This window comes from Aythya ferina, assembly GCF_964211825.1.
Source record: "Aythya ferina genome assembly, chromosome: 14".
NCBI classification, from domain to species: domain Eukaryota; kingdom Metazoa; phylum Chordata; class Aves; order Anseriformes; family Anatidae; genus Aythya; species Aythya ferina.
Window position 1 is genome coordinate 1315401 of NC_140312.1, and position 19905 is coordinate 1335305.

At 61.5% G+C, this 19905-nt stretch overlaps 1 protein-coding gene and 1 long non-coding RNA gene across 6 annotated transcripts in view; both read right to left on the reverse strand.

Moving 5' to 3' along the window:
- The window catches only part of ARHGAP26 (Rho GTPase activating protein 26), a 119806-nt gene extending 106577 nt beyond the window's left edge, over positions 1-13229 (reverse strand). For 3 of the 5 annotated variants that reach the window (XM_084535796.1, XM_084535797.1, XM_084535795.1), the window contains exon 1: positions 12800-13229. In XM_084535796.1, coding sequence (XP_084391922.1) covers positions 12800-12953 — 154 coding nt within the window. In that variant the 5' untranslated portion in view covers positions 12954-13229. The remainder of the gene's footprint in view (positions 1-12799) is intronic. The other 2 variants (XR_014697950.1, XM_084535798.1) reach the window with 1 other exon arrangement.
- Positions 13230-16554: 3325 nt separating this feature from the next.
- On the reverse strand, positions 16555-19881 carry LOC311444557. The gene is made up of 2 exons (XR_014697953.1): positions 17365-19881; positions 16555-17062 (listed from the first exon to the last, which is right to left on the reverse strand). It is a non-coding gene; the product is annotated as an uncharacterized lncRNA (long non-coding RNA).
- Positions 19882-19905: the final 24 nt, after the last annotated feature.

Genomic DNA, 19905 nt, shown 5'->3' on the forward strand with positions numbered 1-19905 from the left:
GTAACGGGTGCAGCCGGGGCTCGCCTGCCCTCCCGTCCCACACCAGGCAGGGAAGGCGCCCGCGTGCCGATGCGGGTCAGCGCGCTCACCCTCACAGTGCTAAAACAATGGCCAACTCTGCAGTCACCGGGTTTCCGTGCTGTTCCTGCCTGTCCTCCCCTCTGCTCTGGTGCCCCACGCTCTCCCTCACCTGCTGCGTTCCCCCTCTCCATCCCCACCCGGTGCTGCAGGCAGTGCCGTGCTGTGCCATGCCCCGAGGCGCCCCGCTCCCCACACCCGTTTTAGGAGGAGGATCCCTTTCGGAAAGTCAATCTGACAGAAAGCAGGCACGAGCATGAGCACGGCATGCCAGAGGTCCAGCTGCGTAACCACGGCAACGAGCAATCTAAATAAAATGCCCTTTTAAAAGTGATGTATGGGCTCGTTACTGCAATATAGGGTTACCAGCTCAAACGGTTACGGGAACAGCTACAGTAGCGCTCCCCTTCCTGAGAACTCTGCCCTTCCTGGAGGAGGGTTACGACTCGGACAGGGTGCCAAAAGGGAGAAAGCTGCAGGCAGCTGGGGACGAGGGACGGGGAAGGAGCGGGCGGTGACACCACCACACACCCCGCTGCCCAGGCAGGGCGTGAGAGCAGCGCTGAGCTGCAGCGCTGGGGCGAGAGCCCGCGGGTACCAGGAGCTACGTGTGGGGCCCCCGGTGGGACACTGATCGGGGAGGCTGAACCTCAGCCACAGCCCCACGCACGGCTCACATGCTGCTCCGAGTCCCTTGCGTAACCCCGAGCTGAACCACAGCCAGCTCCCGGCGGCGTTCACCCATGGGGTGAGCTCCCCTGCGCTGCCTTCGCGCCCGGGTCCCAGCAGCAAGGTCGCCAGTGTCCTTCGAGGCAAACCTGCTCCGGTCAGGTAACGAGCAGCAGAGCTTGCACCCGTCTGCACGGCCTCACGGCTCCAGAATCCAGGCTCCTTCCAAAATTCACGGGGACCGGGAGCACAGCAGCCCGCAGCCCCTCTCCTGCCTGGCGTCCCCGTGCCCCTCACGCCCACTCCCCACTTCAGCCCTCCCCGGGGTCACCTCCTGGCCCCGAGCACTCGGCTGCATCATCCTTCTGGGAAGCAGCTTCTGTAACCGCAAGGGGACTGAAGTGTTTGGTTTTGAAGCCCTTCCCAAAGGCATTTGGAAGCGCTGCAGAAGGCCGGCCCCACAACCAAGGCGCTCTGGTTGCGTAACCCCGGCCGTGCGCACCCTCCCGGCGCGAGGAAAGCCCCGTCCCGGGCACGGCCCCGCTGCTCCGTGCCCTGCAGAGCTGGCACCCCCTGGCACATCGCCCTCGGGGCAGCGGGGCGTCCCAAAGGGGCACCACACGCAGGTGAAGGGACCAAAGGTGCCGAGGGAAATTGGGGATAACGGGGCAGATCCGGCAGGGCACGGGGACGCAGGAGGCCGGCCGCACGCTGCGCCGCAGGTTCAGCGCCCGTCCCCTGAAACTCTCTGTTCTCACCCAGAGCGGGGTTTCTACACTTCCTGTGAAGAAACTTGCTTAATAATCTATATTTAAAGCTGAATTGGACAACAGGAACCGCGTCGCCTGCCCCTTCCTTCCCCCGCCGCGGGGAGCAGCGGGCTCGTCCGGCTGGGCCAGGCCCGCAGCAGGGACCGGGGGGTCCCCGGCAGCACTGGAGCTGCTTCCAGCCCCCTGCCCCTGCCCTGCTGTCACCGCCACGAGGAGCATCCCTCGCCCTGCCACGCACATCCCTCACCCCACGGCACAGGGGCACCGTGTGCCTGCTCCCCGTGCCCGCACCCAGCCCGCTCGCTGGCATCGCAGCGCTCGCTTCTGACAGCCCCAAAGGCTCCCCCCCGACACGTCCCTTACAGCTTCTCAGAAATAAAAGGGAATTGCATCTTTAATAAATTGCATCTTTAATAAATAATAAATTGCATCTTTAATAAATTGCATTTACACTCAGTCCACCTTCTGGTTTTAAAAACTGCCTGGGCACAAGCCCCACACGGGCACCCCTGTGAACTCCAGGGGTCCGGGCGCTTTGGGGCTGCCCCTCACGGCCCTACAGGGGGAGGAGAGGGCTGAGGGCAGGCGTGTGGCTTGCAGTAAAGGCAGGCTGACCCCACCAACAGCCCCCTGCTGCAGCCACCGGCTCTGGCTGACCCCACACTAACTGGGAACCAGGAGGCAGAGGCCAGGCACCGAGCCCGGGCTTTACTCACACCCCCTGCAACCAGCCTGAAGGGAAGGCACCCAAAGGCACCCACGACCTGTGCACAACGCAGCGGATCAGCAGAGCCCAGCGGTGGCCCCGTGGGCCACAGCCCCTCGGTGCCAAGAGCAGAGACGTGGGAAGTTTGGACGTGCCAAGCCCCAAAAAACCCGGCGCCCTGTCCCCGGCAGCAGGGAGGTTTCAGAGCGAGGAGCCCTGAGCGGCCGAGCACGCCGCGCTGCTCTCCAGCCCATGCATCATCATATGCCTCGCTTCACACACTCAGAGTGGATTCATACGGCAAAATGTTTGCCAGAAGGACAGAGCACCCATTGTGGGATGAATGGGACTATTGACCGGGCTCAAATAGCAGATCAGATTTGAGTAACACGCTGAAGACATGAATTATTTTCATGGTATTTTAAGAGATAAAAGTTCTGCGCTTCGTGAAAAACAAAGTCAGCCTTTGGCAGGCCCGCCTGGTTGCACAGCTAAAATTATTCCCCGCTCCCCCCCCGAGCCAGCACCCCGGCCACGTCAGCGCCCACCCCCAAATCCCTGACGCTGCGGGAGCGCTGCCAGGCCGGGATGCTTGGCAAAGAGGCGCCCGATGAACGGCACCGAGGATCCAAGAGGGACGAAGCCAGGAGGACGTCAGGGCTCCAGGCAACGCTGCCGGAGCTCCGGGAAGGTGAGGGAGGTTTCCTTGGAGCACGGGGACAGCAGGTCCTGGGCTGCCGTGGGACGGGGAGCCCCGGAGGAAGCTGAGGCAAGGGGAAGTTGGGTTTGGGGAGACTGATCGGTAGTTGGAGCCCTCTTCCTTGCCCCGAAGTACCTGTGCCTTTTCTGAACTCCACCAGCCCGAACCTTCTGCAGTTTCGGGGCATTTTGGCCTGGTCCAGCCCCTGTGCTCGCCACGCTCCAGGCACGGATCTGACCACAGCTCTCCGCCCTTCCTGCGCAGCTTTTCTTAGCGCTTGTCCGTGCGCTTCCCATCACACCGACGTCACTGCAGCAGCTCTGCTGACACAGATTTTGTCCCTTGGTGGCCGAGGTGCCATCAGAGCCACAGCACACACAGGGAAACCAGGACACCCAGGGTGGTCACTGAGCTGGTCCCTGGGGGCCCGGCATGAAGGGGCACTGCTCCGAGGTTTCCATCCATGCAGAAATTTACCTCTCAGAAAGCTTCAATAATCCCTTCATGAAAATACATTTTAACACTTCGCATCATCTGGGATCTCTTTGGAACTCACTCCTGGGATGCAAACTGCACTTGTCAGGATGATCCTCGCCACGGAGCTGCCAAAGCCTGGTGGCCGGGGAGGGAGCACAGCTCCACGCAGCCCGGGAGCTTCAGGGCTGAGCAGTCACAGGCTCCACAAACCGCAGGGGATTTTCCAAAGCAAACCACGCAGAGCACACACTGCTCGCAGGGCACAGCTCGGCCCTACCCTGGCTCTGCATTAAGGAAGTTATTTAGGGGGGAACCGAGGCACCTAATGGGCTCCACAAACACCCGGTTCAGAGGCCCGGGAGCAGAAAGGACAGAGGTGCAGTAGGGCAGGGGTGAGGGAAAGCAGCAGAAAACCAGACAGCTTGAGCAACGCCAGAGCAGGCTGCGAGAGCTGCGCGCTGCTGCCAGCCGCCTCCTGACGGTCAGCTCGGGGAAGCAGCAGGCAAAGCCAGGACGAAGCGATGCAAACGGCCCCAAAAGGGCTCTGAGGGCACCCAGGAAGAGAAGGGGCTGGAAGCGGGGTCCAGCACTGCGCCATCCTCGGGCTGAGCGGCCCCACAACGCGGGGTCTCCACCAGGAGGGGACGAGCGCAGCCACGGCACAGCAGCAGGAGCCCACGCACCCGCTGGTGCAGAGCTCTGGGAAAGCAGCCCGCTGCTCCCGCTGCGTGTAGGACGGGGTGGCTGCATGGGGACCCCCCAGCAGCACTGTCCCGGGGGCTGGTGGCCACAAAGCACCGGGGTCGTGCAGGGTGCGGGGCCACCCCAGCCACTGTGCGGCTCGCGTGCGCGGCAGTGAGAGCAAGCAGAGCACATCGCTGCGCCTCCCCACCCAGCTACCAGGGCTGGCACTCTGCCCCGTGTTTATTTTCGTTCACATCCTGGTGTTGTTTTATAGCAGAACTCCCCCCAGGCCCCTCCTAACCTATAATCCCCTCGGTAAGTGGCTGCTGGCAGCGAGGCGAGCGCGGGGCTGAGCGCGCTGGGCTCCGAGGGGAGGGCGTGCAGGTGGGGGCAGAGGAGGGCTGGGAAGAAAACCAAACACAAGCGTCCAGCACACCCGGCACAGGGGAGGATACGCCAAAACGGCAAAGGCGGGTGACAGCTCAAGTGCCTGGAGAATTCGGGGGAGCGGCAGGGAAATGGAAAACCACCGCCCCGTGGCACGCCCCGAGGCAGCCGCCCGACAGACCCCGTGGGGGCTAACAGCACCAGCAGGGTCAGCAAAGGCATTTGGGAACAGCGCTGCTGCGAGGACAGCAACACGGACAGAGAGTGGCCACCGTGTCATTCCTGCTGGCTGGCTGTCAGCCCGAAACTATGAAAGACATTTCGAGCTCGTGCTGGCAGCGGGGGGTTCGAGGGCTGCGCCTCCCCCTGCCTGCGGGATGCCCGTGCCCTGCTGCCCCCACAGCCACCCCTGCGCCCTCTCCACCGGCTTTCCCCAGGTACATCACGGGCAAACGGGGCTGCTCCGTGCCCCGATGCGCAGCAGGGGCCCCGCACAGCCCCAGCCCGCTGGCAGTGCCAACAGCATCACTGACCCTCAGGGACACGCACCCAGCAGTGTTGTGCACAGCGCCGTCAGATGGGTCACAAAAAAGCACCCAGCGCGTGGGCAGCAGCCACACCGAGCCTCTCCCCCGTCCCTTCCAATGCCAGAGGAGAGCACGCACATCCCCGGCTGCTGCAGCACCTGCTTTGGGCCTCTGAGCTCCTCCGTAATTACAATTCCCCCCCTGAGCCCTTTCTGCTTCTCCCCTCTCCTTAAGACATGGAAGGATGACCTACAGGAACAGCGCAGGTTACTCTGCCCTCATTGCCACAATAATTCATTGGCTGGAGCCTGGAATCACATTTCATTAGAATAAAACGCTCCGTCTGAGACGGTTAATCAATGTAGAGGACACTAATCCAAAAGAAATTTGCTCCTGCCCAAGTTAATAACCATTAGCAGCACAGACGGCCGAGCGGGGCAGCCCGCGCACCGTGCCGGCCGTGTCCCCATGTGGGGGGACAGCCCCTCGCCAGCCCCCAGCCAGACACCATGTGTGAGCCCCACCGAGCAGATTACCCCAGGCAGTAGCCACGCATTTGGATTAGTTGGTTATTAAACCTAATTAGTTAACAGCCAGCCCAGCAGGGAGCCTGCTTGGTTTCTCAGCAGGCAGGTGCCAAAACATTGGGGGTGCCGGGGGGGGGAAGGGGTCTGAGCCCTTCTGGTGACACCCGGGAGCTGTCACCCTCTGCGGTGGCACAGCCCCACAGCAGCAGGTGACATGGATGGAAATCTCACCTCCAAGGAAGCAGCTCTCGGGGGCACATTTGGGAAAAATAAAGTAAAAACAGCAGATAAAGGATAAGCGCTCTGCTGGCTGCGGGATGACCTGAGGAACGGGGCAGCAGCCCAGTTTTGGACCCGGGACCCCCACACTGCCCAGGGCCGGGGCAGGGTCCCAGCAGAGCAGGGTCAGCCCCACGCCCCCGGGCAGCAGCCTCGCAGCAGCCTGCTTCCCCTTCCTCCCCGGGAGCCTGCGGAAATCCTTTCGCCTCCGCTGCTCCTCCACCAAAGAGCAGGAAAAAATCCCACCGTGCTCACAGAAATGTCACCAGCGAGTGAGTCAATTTTTCCCTGATTCAACAGGGAAAAAAAAAAAAATAAGTAAGAAATTAACCAAGCGCCAGCAGAGGCACGGGCACGAGGAGCGGCGCAGGAGGGAGCCGGGGTGACCACCGTGCCCAAAGCACCAGGGCCACGGGTGGAAAGGGCTGGAGATGACACACAGCAGGGAGATGCCCCCATTGCTCAGGGACAAACCCCGGAGCCTCTGGGTCAGGAAGCAGCGACCCAGCACAGCAGCACCTGCGGCCCTTCTGCCCCCAGATTTTGGGAGAGGAAGAGCCGCACTCCGCCCACCCCCCAGCGCACGCAGGGCGAAGCGGTGCCGGCCGCAGGGGGAACGCAGGCGACGCCACGCAGCGCCGGCTGTGTGCTGGTATTTCTTCTAAAACATTGCTAAGCAACCAGCATCCGACGAGGGCATCCTTCTGGCCAGACACCGGTTCTGCTACAAAAAAGCAGTGAACAGAAATCTTTGTCATTTCGAGTGCCGGTGGAGAGGCTCGCCACAGCTGGCTCACAGGTAACCCCGCGGGCACAGAGCCCCCCTTCTGCCTCCCCCAGGTCCCGCAGCAGGGTCAGGAGCCACTAAAGAGATCCGAGCACGTGGGTGTGCGCCCAGACGGCCACCACCCAGCACGTGGATGTGTTGGGGGACAGCGCAGGGCCACCAAGCGCCAGCCCCGGGGCCGGCAGAGAGGCCCTGTGGTTCCCGCTGCGGCACCGACCGCGTGCAGGCGAGGCTGCAGCTCCCGTCCCTGGAAAAAAAAACTTCGTGTTTTCCAACAGTTTTATGAGCTATTTATTGCCTGCCTGTAGATAAACAGTCTGTATCTTTTGAAAATAGCTTCTTCTGCACTGCAGCCCGGAACAAAGGCAGCGCTTTTGTCTCTGGGAGAAGCGCGGAGCCGGGCCGGGGGGGGAGGCGCGGGGCAGCACGCACCGAGCCCCCGGCTGGAAGGGGCACGGGGACACGCGGCATGGCCTCTCCAGCCTTAACCAAAGGTAATCAAAAAGGAAAAAAAAACAGCACCAGGAGCCGAAAACAAGCAAAGCGACCGCACCACGGAGCTGGTGCACGAGCTGGCTGAACCCCAGCCACCGCCAGCCCGCGCCGAGCACCGCGTGCCCAAGCGGAGGAAGCGACATCTGCGGCCCCTTCCTCAGCGCTCCCGCGCCGCCGGCCCCGGCCCATGTGCGGCGCAGCCTCGCACGCAGGGACCATCTGGCTCGGAGGCTCGTGTGCTGCGCGTGAACCCAGCCAGAGACGAGCCTGGCACTACCAGATGTCCCCTTCCCGCGCTGCACCGCGCTCAGCGCCCCGCGGCGCGTCCCAGCGGGCACGCAGCCCGGCCAGCACCGCCACCCGCAGCCCCGGTGACCGCCTTGGGGAAATGGGGATGGGATCAGCAGCTCTGCTCCCCCACACACCCCAAAACCATCCAGGCTTCGAAGAGCCCGGGAAGCACCCCAGGTGCACGCACCCACAGCGGGCACGGGGCCGCCAGGATGGAGCAATGAAGACAAAGAGGTGGGAGAGCGCTCCCGGCACGGGGGGAGCGTGCCAGGAGAAGGGAGACAAACAGCCCTGCTCTGCTGGAGCGGCCGCGCCGTGACAGCTCGCTCACACGCGCGGAGGAGAGGGGAGATGATTCACGCGGAGCAGCAGTGAAGCGAACAAGCTGTGCGGATCTGAGTACAAGCTCCCCCTCGCTTTCTCTCCACTCCCCACCCACACCGGGTCACGCTAAATCTATTTATCACGCCGCGTATGAAGCTGGCTCGTTTGGCTGTGCTTAAAATTGACACGTCAGAAAAAAAAAAAAGAAAGAAAGCGGCGATGAATACCTGGCACAGCAACATCCTCCTGCTGGGTGAGCTGCTGCAAGGTGCCAAAAGGAAGCTGAAGGGCTGCCCAAAATGCTCCGAAGCAGAAGAACCCCAGCTCGGGCTCTGTAGCATCACCTTTGCCGCACCTCGCGCAGGCCAGCTGCTTCGGGAGCCCCTCGCTGCCTCCTCTGCTCGGGCACAGCAGGGCTGGTGGAGGGATGTGAGCCTGGACAGGGCAGCCCGTGCACCCAAAAAGGCCGGGGCTGGCAGGGGAGCAGCACAGAGCCCAGACCTGGGGCTGGGGAAGGGTCAGGCACTGCTCCTCTCATTGTGGGGAGAAGCCCACGAGGCAGGAGCCGAGGGGCACGCGGTCACCTCTCTGCTCTCGCAGGGGAACCCCAGGGGAGCTCCACCAGCCTGGATGGGACCCACGCTGGGTGCCCAGCTGCCACTGCTCCATCCACCTGGATGGAGGGATGAGCCCCGATGGGGTGCGGGGTTTCTCCAGACGAGCAGCAGGTGCTGGCACTGTGCTCCGGCCTTATCTCACTCGTGCCGGGGCGCTGCCGCTGCGCTGCAGGGAGGAGCCGCAGCTCCCACCCAGCCTGAAGCAGCTGGGGCAGGGGGAAGCACAGCCCGCAGAGCTGCCCGAGCACTGCCAAGCAAACAGCATTTCCTTGTGCACGTCTTCAATGCCATCATCAGTTGATGCCCCCAAACCACACCCCCCCTCACTGCCCGCAGCGTGCCGGTAACGCCGCGCTCACACCGCTCAGCACCGCGGGGCTGCTGCTCCCCCTGGCACAGCCACAGCCCTGCGAAACTGCCGTGCAGCCAAGTGCACTGAGAGCGTAGCCAGCAGGTGCCTGGTGCTGCAGGAACACCAGGCAGCCCGCCCAGAGCCCCTCCAGGAGAGGTCCCCTCTGCGCCCACCTTCAGCTTTGGATTTTCCTCCTCAGAGCACCAGCTTCCTTGCTATGCTGGCTCTGGCAGCGCAGTCAAGATCGTTTCAAAGCAGCTCGTTACCCCCCTGCCACCACCCAAGGGCTGGTTTTAACCTCTCCTGCTGAACCCCTGTTTGCAGGGCACCTCGCCGTGCCACTGCCACACATGGGGACAGCCACTTGTCCCGACAGCGTCACCACAGCGCTGCGCCGGGACGCGCGCCTCGGGTCAGAGCTCTACATGAGCAAGAGCTCTGGTAATGAGCTGCCTCCCTGCAGGATTTAAGAGGCATCGTCACAAATGCAAACTCTCCTGCTCGTCCAAGCCCTTCAGCTCTGCAGCTTCCTCCTCTGGTGTGGATGTGGGGCTGGATCCAGCCACCCCCGGCGCAGCGATGTGCCTCGGACGATGCGCAGCACCCTGCCGCGAGTGGAAGCATCACGTTCCTGCTGCTCACCTCCACTGGGGAGGCAGAGGAGGGGCCTTTAGGTTGTGCTGGAAATCAAGCAGAGCGTTATTATTGTTTGTGCTGCACCTCATTTGAATAAAATCCCAGCCAGGCCCTTAAACGCGTGGCTCCACAGGCCGTGCAGGTCATGCAAAGGAGGCAGGAGCACTGCGGCCCCGGTGCCGCCAGCAGGGCAGCTCCCCCTGCACACACCAAACCTTCCCCGCAGCCTGCAGGAAGGACGGGCAGGTGGAAAATCCCTCCTGACACGGCGGAGCCCTGAGGCTGGGGCTGGCTGCAAAACTGCACCTTGGCTGGACAAATGAAGCAGAAAAATCAGAGCCACTCAGCTCGGAAAAAAAAAACAAAGTGCCGCGTTTTGCCGCTCAGCTCGGTGCCATGCCGGGCTGGCAGGGGCAGGGCAGGGAGCTGGGGGGGGAAGCCTCGCAGTGCCCCATGCCTGGTCCTTCCCCCAGGCTGCACAGGGACGGGGACACAGCAGGGGGAGCTGAGGATGCAGCAGAGCAGAAAACCCCAGGTTTTAAGCCCTGAACCGTGCCCGTGGCCAGGGGCAGGGCTGTGACGCAGCGAGGTGGGGGTAACGTCCACCTCCCAGCTTCTGCAGATGGGGTAACTGGGACGGCCACCGGGCTCCTGGAGCATGGAGGTGTCCCAAAGAGCAGCACATCACCACAGAACCAGAGACAGCCGCTGCTGGAAACCCAGCGAGCAGGAACCTGCAGCAGCGCCCCAGGGAGATGTAGGGGAAGCGGCCGGACTTCGAAGCACAGATCCCCTCACCTGCTGCAATTCGGCTGGAACAGGAGTCGAGTGCCCGACAGAGCTCGGGCACCAGGGCAGGACAGTCAGCAGGCAGGGTAGAAGCAGCAGCTCCTGCCGAAATCACTGCTCGGTGCCTTTCCAGGCATTTCCTTATTTCCAGAATGAGCCTTGTTTATACCAGAAGGGAATTAATCGCTCAGGTTAAACAATGGAAAAAAGTTTCACTTTTGCTTCCAGCCAAGCTTCACCCTGGGGCACCAGCTCCCGTCCCAGCACGGCAGCCCCCTGCGGAGGAGCAGCACGAGGAGCACACAGCTGGGGAGGGCTGGATTTTGGAGGAGGTGCTGAGAAACGGCACCAAACCCGGCACGCACGGCCCGAAGCTCTGCGTGCCGAGGAGGAGGAACACAGGCACCCGTACCCCCTGCGATGGCAAGGCCCCAGCTCCGTGCTGCCAGGAGGAAGCCCCGAGGCCAGGCAGGGACCAGTTTGGTGGCTCCAAATTCATGCTTGGGGGCTGGCGGGACGGAGCAGAGCAGCCACACAGCACCCAGGTGGCTCGGCACGGCACGGGGCTGCCATCCCCGGCACGGCCCCGTCCCCAACCCACACACGGTGCCTGAGGAGGGGACGAGCCCGTGGCACCTCTGGGTCTCCCGGGTGCCGTGCAGGGAGCCCGAAATGCACCCAACAGGGCCAGAAACTCAGGGTCAGGCACAGGGATGGCCCCGGCCACGGCCCAGGCTGCCACCAGCCCCTTCCCAAGCCCCTCGGCACAAACAGCACCCACGTGGGGCCGAGCTCACCAAGGGACAAGGGGGTGAAGCCGGCACCATGGGCACGGCCCCTGCACACCTGTAGGGACACAAAGGGATGAAAAACATCCCCAATAGTGTTGGTCACCACAACTCCTGTGCCAGAGACCACGTCCCCTGGCCTGAAGGCTGCCAGGCCGTTATCTGTGCCTCACTTCAGGTCTCTTCGTTTGCAAAACTTTGTGAATAATTTATGTGTGGCATACAGGGAGAAAGAGGGACGCGTTCCGCTGGAAACCAGGTCGCTGCCAGCGAGCAGGAAAGGCAGACAATGGGAACAGGGACAGCCGCTGGCTGGGGAACGCAGCGCGACAGCCCCACAGCCGCTCACGCTCCGGAGGTGCCCCAGACATCACAGGATATTCACCAGGACCAGCCCACCGCCACACGAGGTTTGTCCCCAACCTCCCGGATCCCTTTTTTTAAATGAAGTTCGGAGACGCTACGAGGCGGTGTCACCCCGTCCTGCACCTCCACGGCGGGCGGAACCAGGGTGACTGCACAGCAGCTCTCCACGAAATCCACGCGGGGACCCCCCGACACGCAGCACGGTGCCGGTGGGGCCGTGCCGGGTGCTGGGGACGGAGCCCCCTCCTCACCACACACCCACGGCACCGACCCTGCCCCGCCGCCCCTCCCCGCCGCAGTCACGCTTCCCTCGCGCCCAGCGCCTGTCTCGAGACAAAGAGGATGTGAAACGCTCATGAAAGCACAAGAGGAAGGAAAATGCAAGAGGACACTGCCAAGACCTCAAGAAGTTTCGGTTTCAGGCTGACGCCCTGTGCTGGGAGCCCAGCCACCAGCCGAGCCCCTCACCCCGGGAGGGGAGCACGGTGGTTTCGGGGCTTTGGGGACCCCGAGCCCTGCACGCCCTCGGTGCTGACACCCACAGAAGGAGCCCAGGATGCTGCCAACAGCCAGGCTGAGGAGCACGAGCTGCTTGCAGGCACCAACCAAGGGCTCGGGAGGAGCAGCACCCATCTGCCACCAGCACCGGCTGGAGCTCCCGGCGAGCTGCAGCACCACGAGAGCCCTGCAGGGAGAGAGATGCTGAGCCGGGGGGGCCACCAGCCCTCGCCCCCAGCAGTGACAGCCCCACAGCCCCGCTCGGCTTCACACCTCCGTGCCTCTGCGGGAGGAAGCGGTGACCGGGGCTGGTGCAGCACGTGGCTGGTGGCCGCACGGGTAACCCACAGGGCAAGAGCCTGCCCAGGGCTCCAGCACAAAGCCGTGGGCAGCGCTGCCGGCCCGTGGCAGCACGGCTGGACGAGGTGCTCCAAAACCAGAGCCAGGTTTGGGGCTGGTGCTGCCGTGCCATGCAGCACGGGTGCCGTCACCGGCTCCTTGACAGCCTGACAGCCCCTCGCAGGGGCTGGCATTTAACGCCAGGACGGATTGAAGGCGGGGATGCGTTCACGGAACCGCTCGGGTTGGGAAATAACTGGAAGATCACCGACAGAGCCCAGCACCGCACCCGCAGGGCTGCAGCACGGCCCCGCACGGCGCCCGCTCCCCGCTGCAGGCAGCGAGCGCGGGGGAACCGGGAGCGGGGGCGGCAGCGCTGGGGGCACCTGCAGCTCCTGGGGGGACCCCACCAAGCCCCCAGCAGGGCCGGGCAGGGCGGCAGCCCCCGGGACAAGGGCCGGGCAGCGTGCTGCTCCGCAATGCTCCTTGGAAAACGGAGCAGACCCCACAGCCAGCCCCAGCCCCAAGCCCCGCACACCCCGAGCTCGCCCCAAACGCAGCGGGGGCGCAGCGCGGGGTCCCCCGGGGAGCACCCCCCGGGCCCTCCCCGCCGAGCTCCCAGCCCCGGGGGGTGTGGGGGGGTCTGGGGAGGTTTGGGGAGGTTTGGGGGGATTTGGGGGGATTTGGGGGGCCCGCCCCCGGCCCGCACTCACTCTTGAGGGCGGCGACGAGCGACTTGGCGTCCTTGATGAGCTCCTTGATGAACTTGTTGGTCTTCTCCAGCTCGGCCTCGTGCGAGCGGAGCCGCTCCCGGAACTGCGGGCTGTCCAGGCAGCACTCGCTGAACTCCAGCGCCGGCAGCCCCATGGCGCCGCAGCGCGAGCCGGCGGGGATGGATCGATTCCAACAAAAAAAATACTGATAATAATGACCAAAACCGCCCGAATTACCCCCAAATCTAACAGCGGCTGCAACGGGGCTTCCCCGCACGCCTGCTCCCTCCGGGGCCGGGCGGGGCCGGGCTGAGGCCGGGGGTGGCGGTGGCGGTGCCGGAGGGGTCCCGGAGGGGTCCCGGAGCCGCTCGGTGGCCGCCGCCCGGGCAGGGTCGGGGCTCGCGGCTCCCGGCGCCGCCTCCCCCCCGCCGCCGCCGCCGGCCCGCGCCGCGCCGCGCCCCCGCCCGGCCCCGCCCCCCGCGCCGCGCCCGGAGCCAATCGGCGGCCGCGCGGCAGGGCCACGCCTCCTGCGCCCGCGGAGCCAATGAGGGGCGGGGCGGGGCGCTGAGGCTCCACCCACCGAGCGCGGGCTCCGCCCCCCGGCGCGCCAGCACGAGGGTGGGCGCGAGGAGGGGCGGTAATTAGAGGGGGGGGGGTGTAATTAGCGGGGGGCTGTGCCTCGGTAATTAGCTAATGCAGCCCCGGGGAAGCGCGGGGTGCGAGCCCTGGGAGCACCCTCCCTGACCCCAGCAGCACACGCCTTGGGCTGCTCCTTCTGCAAGCGCCCTCCCACACCACCCATAATTGGCTTTTTTATCATTATTTAATTATCTTTTTCTATTTTTCATGGAACGAGCTCGTTCCAGCACCCGTCACTAACACTTGAGGACAGTAACTGGGTTTGTAGGGCGCTGCCCTAGGGGATTGCAGTACCTGGATCTCTCCCACCCCCCTGCAGGAGCAGCGGGCTCCGGCTGCTCACACGCCCGAAATCCCTCACGCTGCAGCAGAGGCAGCGATCAGTGCACCAGACCAGCGCCGCGTCTCCCCTTTTCCTGCTTACACAGCACCCGGCGGGCTCCCAGCATTGTGCCTGAGCCGCTGTGCAGCGGGGGGGGAGCAGCGACAGCGGTAACCCAGCCAAATCCTGCTACGACTGCATCCAAGCTGTAAGAGAACACCACCAGAGAGGAAAAAAAACAACAAACTTCCACGTCCTCCTCCCTGTGGCTCAGGGCTTGCATCCCTCGCTGTAGTTGCCTGCTTCTGTTTGTGTTTTGTTATTTTTTTTAAGCAACCTGGTTGTCCTACACTCAGGTGAGTGCTGCACAGGGGCCCAGCAGTGCTGCAGCCCCCAGTGTAGGACTGGGCAGCCCCCAGCCACCTTCTCTGTGCCTGCAAACCTGAGCTCTGGCTGCCCGCTGGCACGTTCTCCTGCTCACTCATCCCAGAGCTAACTCGCCTGGGGAGCGCTGTCAGCAGAAAGCTAATCCAGCGTTAAAAAGAAAAAAAATAATAAAAAAAAAGAATAAAAGGGTTTTCTACCTAGCTTGGCTCACTCTGGGATCAAATAACAGCCCCGCCAAGGCCAAGCAGGAGGAAAGGAGACTGTGACAGCATCAGCCCCACTGCTGTGCATCCCTGCACCCACACGGGCTGGGGCAGGCAGGCAGGTCAGGCAGCTCAGTCGGGCAGGTTCCCATTTCTACCACAGCAGGAGCTTCCAGGCGGATCAGCTCCCTGACTGCATCCCCCTGCCACCCTCCTTCTGCCTGTTCCCCATGGCAGCATCCCATGGAAGCACAAACCGGTGTCATGGGGGGCTGGGGAAGGTGGGAAACCACCACTGATGGGACTCCCAGCACCCAGGCTTGGGCACACCGAAACCTTTCTTTAAGCCCCCGGAGATGACAGCAGGCACTTTGGCCGTCAGAGCCCAGGAGCTGCACGAGAGGCTGCTTGGAATTGCCCCCAGGCAGCAATGTTCAAGGTCTATTTATTGCACGACTTTATTACACGCATCTTTCTTGCTCTCAAGGATTTTTTTTATTGAACCAAGCACAGATGAAGCATTGTATCTGGAACTTTCCCCCCCCATATAATACATTGAACCATCACAAGGAATTGCACAAATTCCCCGTTGTAAACCAAAGGGCACGTACTGACCTGTTGTACCGCCAGCCTGCCAGGTCGGGCCCTGGAGCCTGGCAGAGCCCTGAGCACAGCTATGGGGCAGGCCCCAAGGGCTGCCCCTGCTCCGAGGAGGCAATGTTGTCCCAGTGGGTGTGCATTTACCTGGCAGAGCTCTGCATGTGGCTGCAGCAGCTGGCCAGAGCCCCTGCAGCACGGTAACCACCCTCCCTTCACCAAGCACATGTCTGTTTTACATGCAGCCAGCAGGATTTCTGCACGGCTCACAGGGGAACCGCACCTTGCCTTCCCCAGGTGCACCCCCAGCAGTTGCACCTGCATCTGTCCACCATCGAGAGACTTTCTCCTCAATTCCTCTTGTCCTTTTTCCAGCCCACCTCTCCCTGCAGCCTCTCCTCCCGGCCTTTGGGCACGTTTCCAGGGGCCAGGAGCATAAAGGGGCCTCAGCATAGCAGTCAGATCTCCTGGAGGCAAAAATCCAGCAGGGCCGGGCACCCCAGTCCCATCTCTAAAACCTTAGGCTCGCTGCTTGCCCTTGTTAGCCTCCAGTACATTAAATAAATCTTCTTTTATTATATGTCTTTTGAAAAACTGGCCATTAGCTACTCATGCTACCAAGTCTTTCTGGCTCTCATGCACACCACAGATCTGGCATTTGTTGTTGGAAGGTGGTTTATTTGAAGGGCCAAGCCCCTCTCTGCTGCATTCCGAGGCACCTGGGAGCGCTGAGAAAAGAGCAGGAATCTCACACACACAAAACCCAGCCCACACCACCACATCTGAGGGAGCTGTGGTGATAACACAAGCCAGCACCCCGCTCATCTTCCTGGCAGATGTCGGATCGAGCAGAGCCCCACTCCCGGCAGCGCCCAACATTGGAAGGCCTTGGGGTGCTCCCAGCCCCTCAGGGCCCATTCCCCTCAACTCCTTGTTAAAGATGAAGGAAACCCATCAGTGCTCTGGCTCAGACACTGGAAAGCCCTAAGTGTCCCTGTCCCCAGCTGTAACCAGGACAGCCCCACGCAGGAATGGCAGCGGCTTGCTGCAGGCCGCAGGCCCTGGGGAGCGGAGATCTCCCGTCCTGGTGCAGGGTTTGGGGCAGGCTCATCCATTTCCTACAGGTGCTGCTGGTACATATACACCTGCAGCATTTGGGGTTGCTTTTTGTATTATTTTTTTCTTTAAAAATGTCGAGCTTCAAGCCCAGGTATCTGCATGAATTCATGTCATTAAGAGGCTCCTTTCACAGTTGCTGCTCAACTCACTGACCTGTAACCAAGACAGCCACCTTGTAGAGCTGTTTCTAGTGCTAAGAAGCAGGGTTAGAACAGTCCTGCTTGAAGTGAGATTCACCTGCACAGTCACATCGAGGAATCCCAACAAAAGAAAACAGCGTCAGCTGTAAACATTCCCTGAATTCCCCAGCAGCTTCTGCTACAGGAACATAAAGGACTGTCAGGTGCACTCGGGGCAGCAACAAGGCATCAACCAGGCTGCCCAAGCTACAGCAAAACAAAGGCCAAATCAGAAACAAGTTCTCAATTAAATGGAAAAGTGCAATTAGTCATGCCCCTGCAAATTGCTGCAGCACAGGAAGCTGGAATGGCAAAGCAATAAGCCGACTGAGGGCTATGAAATCTTCAAAGATGTTCATGGAAGAAGCATTTAAATAACAGGGTTAATTTTAGATATGACAAAGTTTCATTGTCAGGAAAGGCCAAACAGTCTGTCTATTCTTACTCTCATTTTTTCAGGAAATAAGAAATCTCATCGAAGGACCAGCCAAGCAGCTGCCACTCACTTCCTCCCAAACAAAGCGTTAGCCTGCATCCATGCGGGCCTTGGGCTGGAAATGCTCCATGGGGAAATGCTCCCTGATGCTGCTGCAGTGGGCAGAGGCAGCGGGTGCAGCACCAAGGAGCTGCCAGGAGGCTGATGTGTGCCTCAGGGGTGGGACAGCAGCGACACGCACCCCACAATGACACCTACCTGTCCCATGTGTGGTGCCTGCCGAGGGCTGAAGCTGATGTCCTTCCATCGCTGACCCACCACAAATCCCCCCGAGACACACCTGGTAGCTCTGAGGCTGCACACAAGGATGGTGCTGGCAATCTGGGAGAAGCAGGGGGTGATTTCTGTGAGCAGCAGATGCCCACAGCTCCCTTCTGGGCCACAAGGGCTCAGCTCCACAGGAAGGCTTTGCAGCCACACCATACAGCTACACAGAGCCAGCCACCAGAGCCTCCCTGCCCAAAGAGCAGCAAGCTTTCCCCAGGGTACATGCAAACAGGATTTACCCAGATCAGCTCTTGCAGCAAAGCCACAAGCCCTACACCAAACCTGGGCAGAAAGGCTTTCGGCACCACCTGCACCAAACACCTCCTTGCCCCATCCCAGGGCGCACCACCACCTACCCCAGGCTGTGCAGGAGGTGCAGACAGGCCCCAGCACAGCGAGCAGAGAAGTCCCTGCATGTCCTGCTGCTGCAGGCAGGGTGCTCAGCACGCCCAGGGTGCTGCAAAGCCACCAGGAGCTGCTCCAGGCTGAGCAGCAGCACTTTAACCCCGCTCCCCACAGCCATCAGCTGCAGCTGCTCCCTCACCCAGCTGGCTCCAGCAGCAGCACCCAGCAGGGTGGGACCCCCCTGGGGGGCACCTGCAAGCTCCAAGCCCCCTCTAGCTGGGCAAGCTGGCAAGGCACCGAGTCCTTCCCATGCCTTGTGGCTCAGCATGCTGCCTGTCTCAGCCACGGTGCCGGCTCTACCTTCATGTGGCTCGCACGGAGCAGCGAGCAGACCCAGCCATAAAGGAGCTGGCTGCGAGCTGGGTGCGGTGCAGCTCAAGCCCCAGTCCAAGGGAAGCCGTGCGCCCGCTCTCTTTGCACGTACAAGGCCAGGCTGCAATAAAAGCACAGGCACACAGCGAGCAGCCAGCGCTAACCCCGCTGCTCCCTGGGGACACAGGGTGGGTGGGAGATGCCTTGCAGGCGCCTCCCGAGGTGCTTTCGAAGCCCCTCTGAGCCCCCGGCCGCTGAAGCGGAGCTGTGTTATCATAAGGCAGCTCCAAGGAGAGGAATGTTTTCCCCAAATTTGTACAACCACTGGAAAAAAGTTACAAACCACTGTGAAATTGATCTGAAGCCATGTTTCCAGGAATTAGAACCAGGGGTTCCCAAACCAAACTCCAGTTTCCTTTCTGGAGCATTTCCAGAGATGTCTGCTGCGCATTAGCCCTGGTGCGACCTGTAAGATGGATGTGAGTGCTGGCTCTCTGAATGTAAATATTAATTTCCTCCCTGCTCTGCTCGGTTGTCTCTGACATCGGCATTGCCTATTTCTCTGTCTCTGCTCCTGGAAATGGGACTAAGACTTTCCCTTGGCACACAGTGCCTTTACACCCACTTTTGCCCTGGTACCAGTTCTCCACCCACTTGTCACTATTAGCCTTAGTGGAAATCATGTTAGTTCTCATAATTACAGCAAGGGCACTGCCTTTCCTGGATAAAAATATCTTCAAAAGCAGTTAGCAAATCTCCAAAATCCTGTGGAAATCCCCACTCAACATACTGGCTTTGCCCGGAAATCCAGACAAAGCGTTTGCTCCTGGGGCTGGGTGCTGGGGCCGCTGCTCCCTGGCCAGCAGCCTGCACGCCCTGCACCCTGCAGCACCCACATCGCTGGTCGGTCACTCTGCAGGTCTGGGGGTAGCACTTGCCGACCTTTCCCTGCTAATTCAGGGCTTGAAATTCTGTTGCCCCTTGGTACAGCCCTGGGGAACGTCAGCCGAGCAGAAGCCGGGTTCTGGGCTCGTGGTCAGGACCTGTGGTGCCCGGGGCAGTGGAGGGGGCGTCGAGGTGATGGCACAGCCCTGGGGACCGAGAGGAATCAAAAGAGGAAAAGTGAAACTGCAGGTGGGGTAGGGTACCAGAACAGAGAGGAAGAACCAGGAAACAGGTTTGCATTTTGTTTTCTAAAGTTAATGAGTTTAAGAAGGAGGAGCTGCCCTGCGGGGCAGCGTGCCAGCCCCGTGCTCCTCCAGCAGACAAGCAGCCATGCCAAAAGGCACCAAGCCTTTGAAATAAAAGATGTCTTGTCCTGCTAGAGGGAAGTGACTTCTTCTGTGACGAGAGGATTTGAGGCGTTCAACTTTTCCTCTCGCTCCCACGCCACCTGAGGAAGTCGAGGCCCCCCCACCTCTGCAGGGAGCTGGGCTGAGCACGCAATCCACCTGCAGCCCGAGGCAGCTCCATGCACGGCTGCACCTGACAGGCTGGGGTGCAGTAATAGTGAGTGCCAGGCTGTACCAAACCGGTCTAGGGAAAGGGTACAAGTCATTAAAATGCTAATACCCGGCCCTGTGTGGTGCTGTACACCTCGGAGCTCTGCATGGAGCCAAGTCAGAACTGGCGGTGCCCCTGTGCAGGCGAGCAGGAGTCCAGGTGTGCAGGTACCGGCGTGGAGGTCTCCAGGTGTGCAGTCCAGGTGTGCAGGCATGGCAGTGAGGGCCGGGTTCCCTGCGTGCCCCGTGCTGCCACCTTCTGCCATGTCAGCACGTGAACGTGTCACCCAGGCAGAAAGCCTGCCCGTCCCCCCAGTCCCTGCAGAGCTTCCTTGTGCTTCTTGAGGAACAAGGTGAAATGAAGCTGCCTGAGGCATTCAGCTGTGGGAGCAGGAGGACAAAACTCTCCTCAGTTATTTTCACAGGCCTATATTTTGTCCTCACCTCAATTATTTTCACAGGCCTGTATTTTGTCTGTTCAAGGTCACCGTGCTGGAGCGTCCTCGCGCCGCTCAGTGCATCTCAGCACATTCAGCCACCAGGGAACGGGCGCAGTAAGCAGATCCACCTCCTCGTGCTGGCCTTGCAGTCGGAAACCCCACCACTGCCCGGTGTTTGTTTTCACGGCAGTGTTTGCAGAGGACGTGCCCTTGGAGCCTGCAGATAAGATACCCGTGA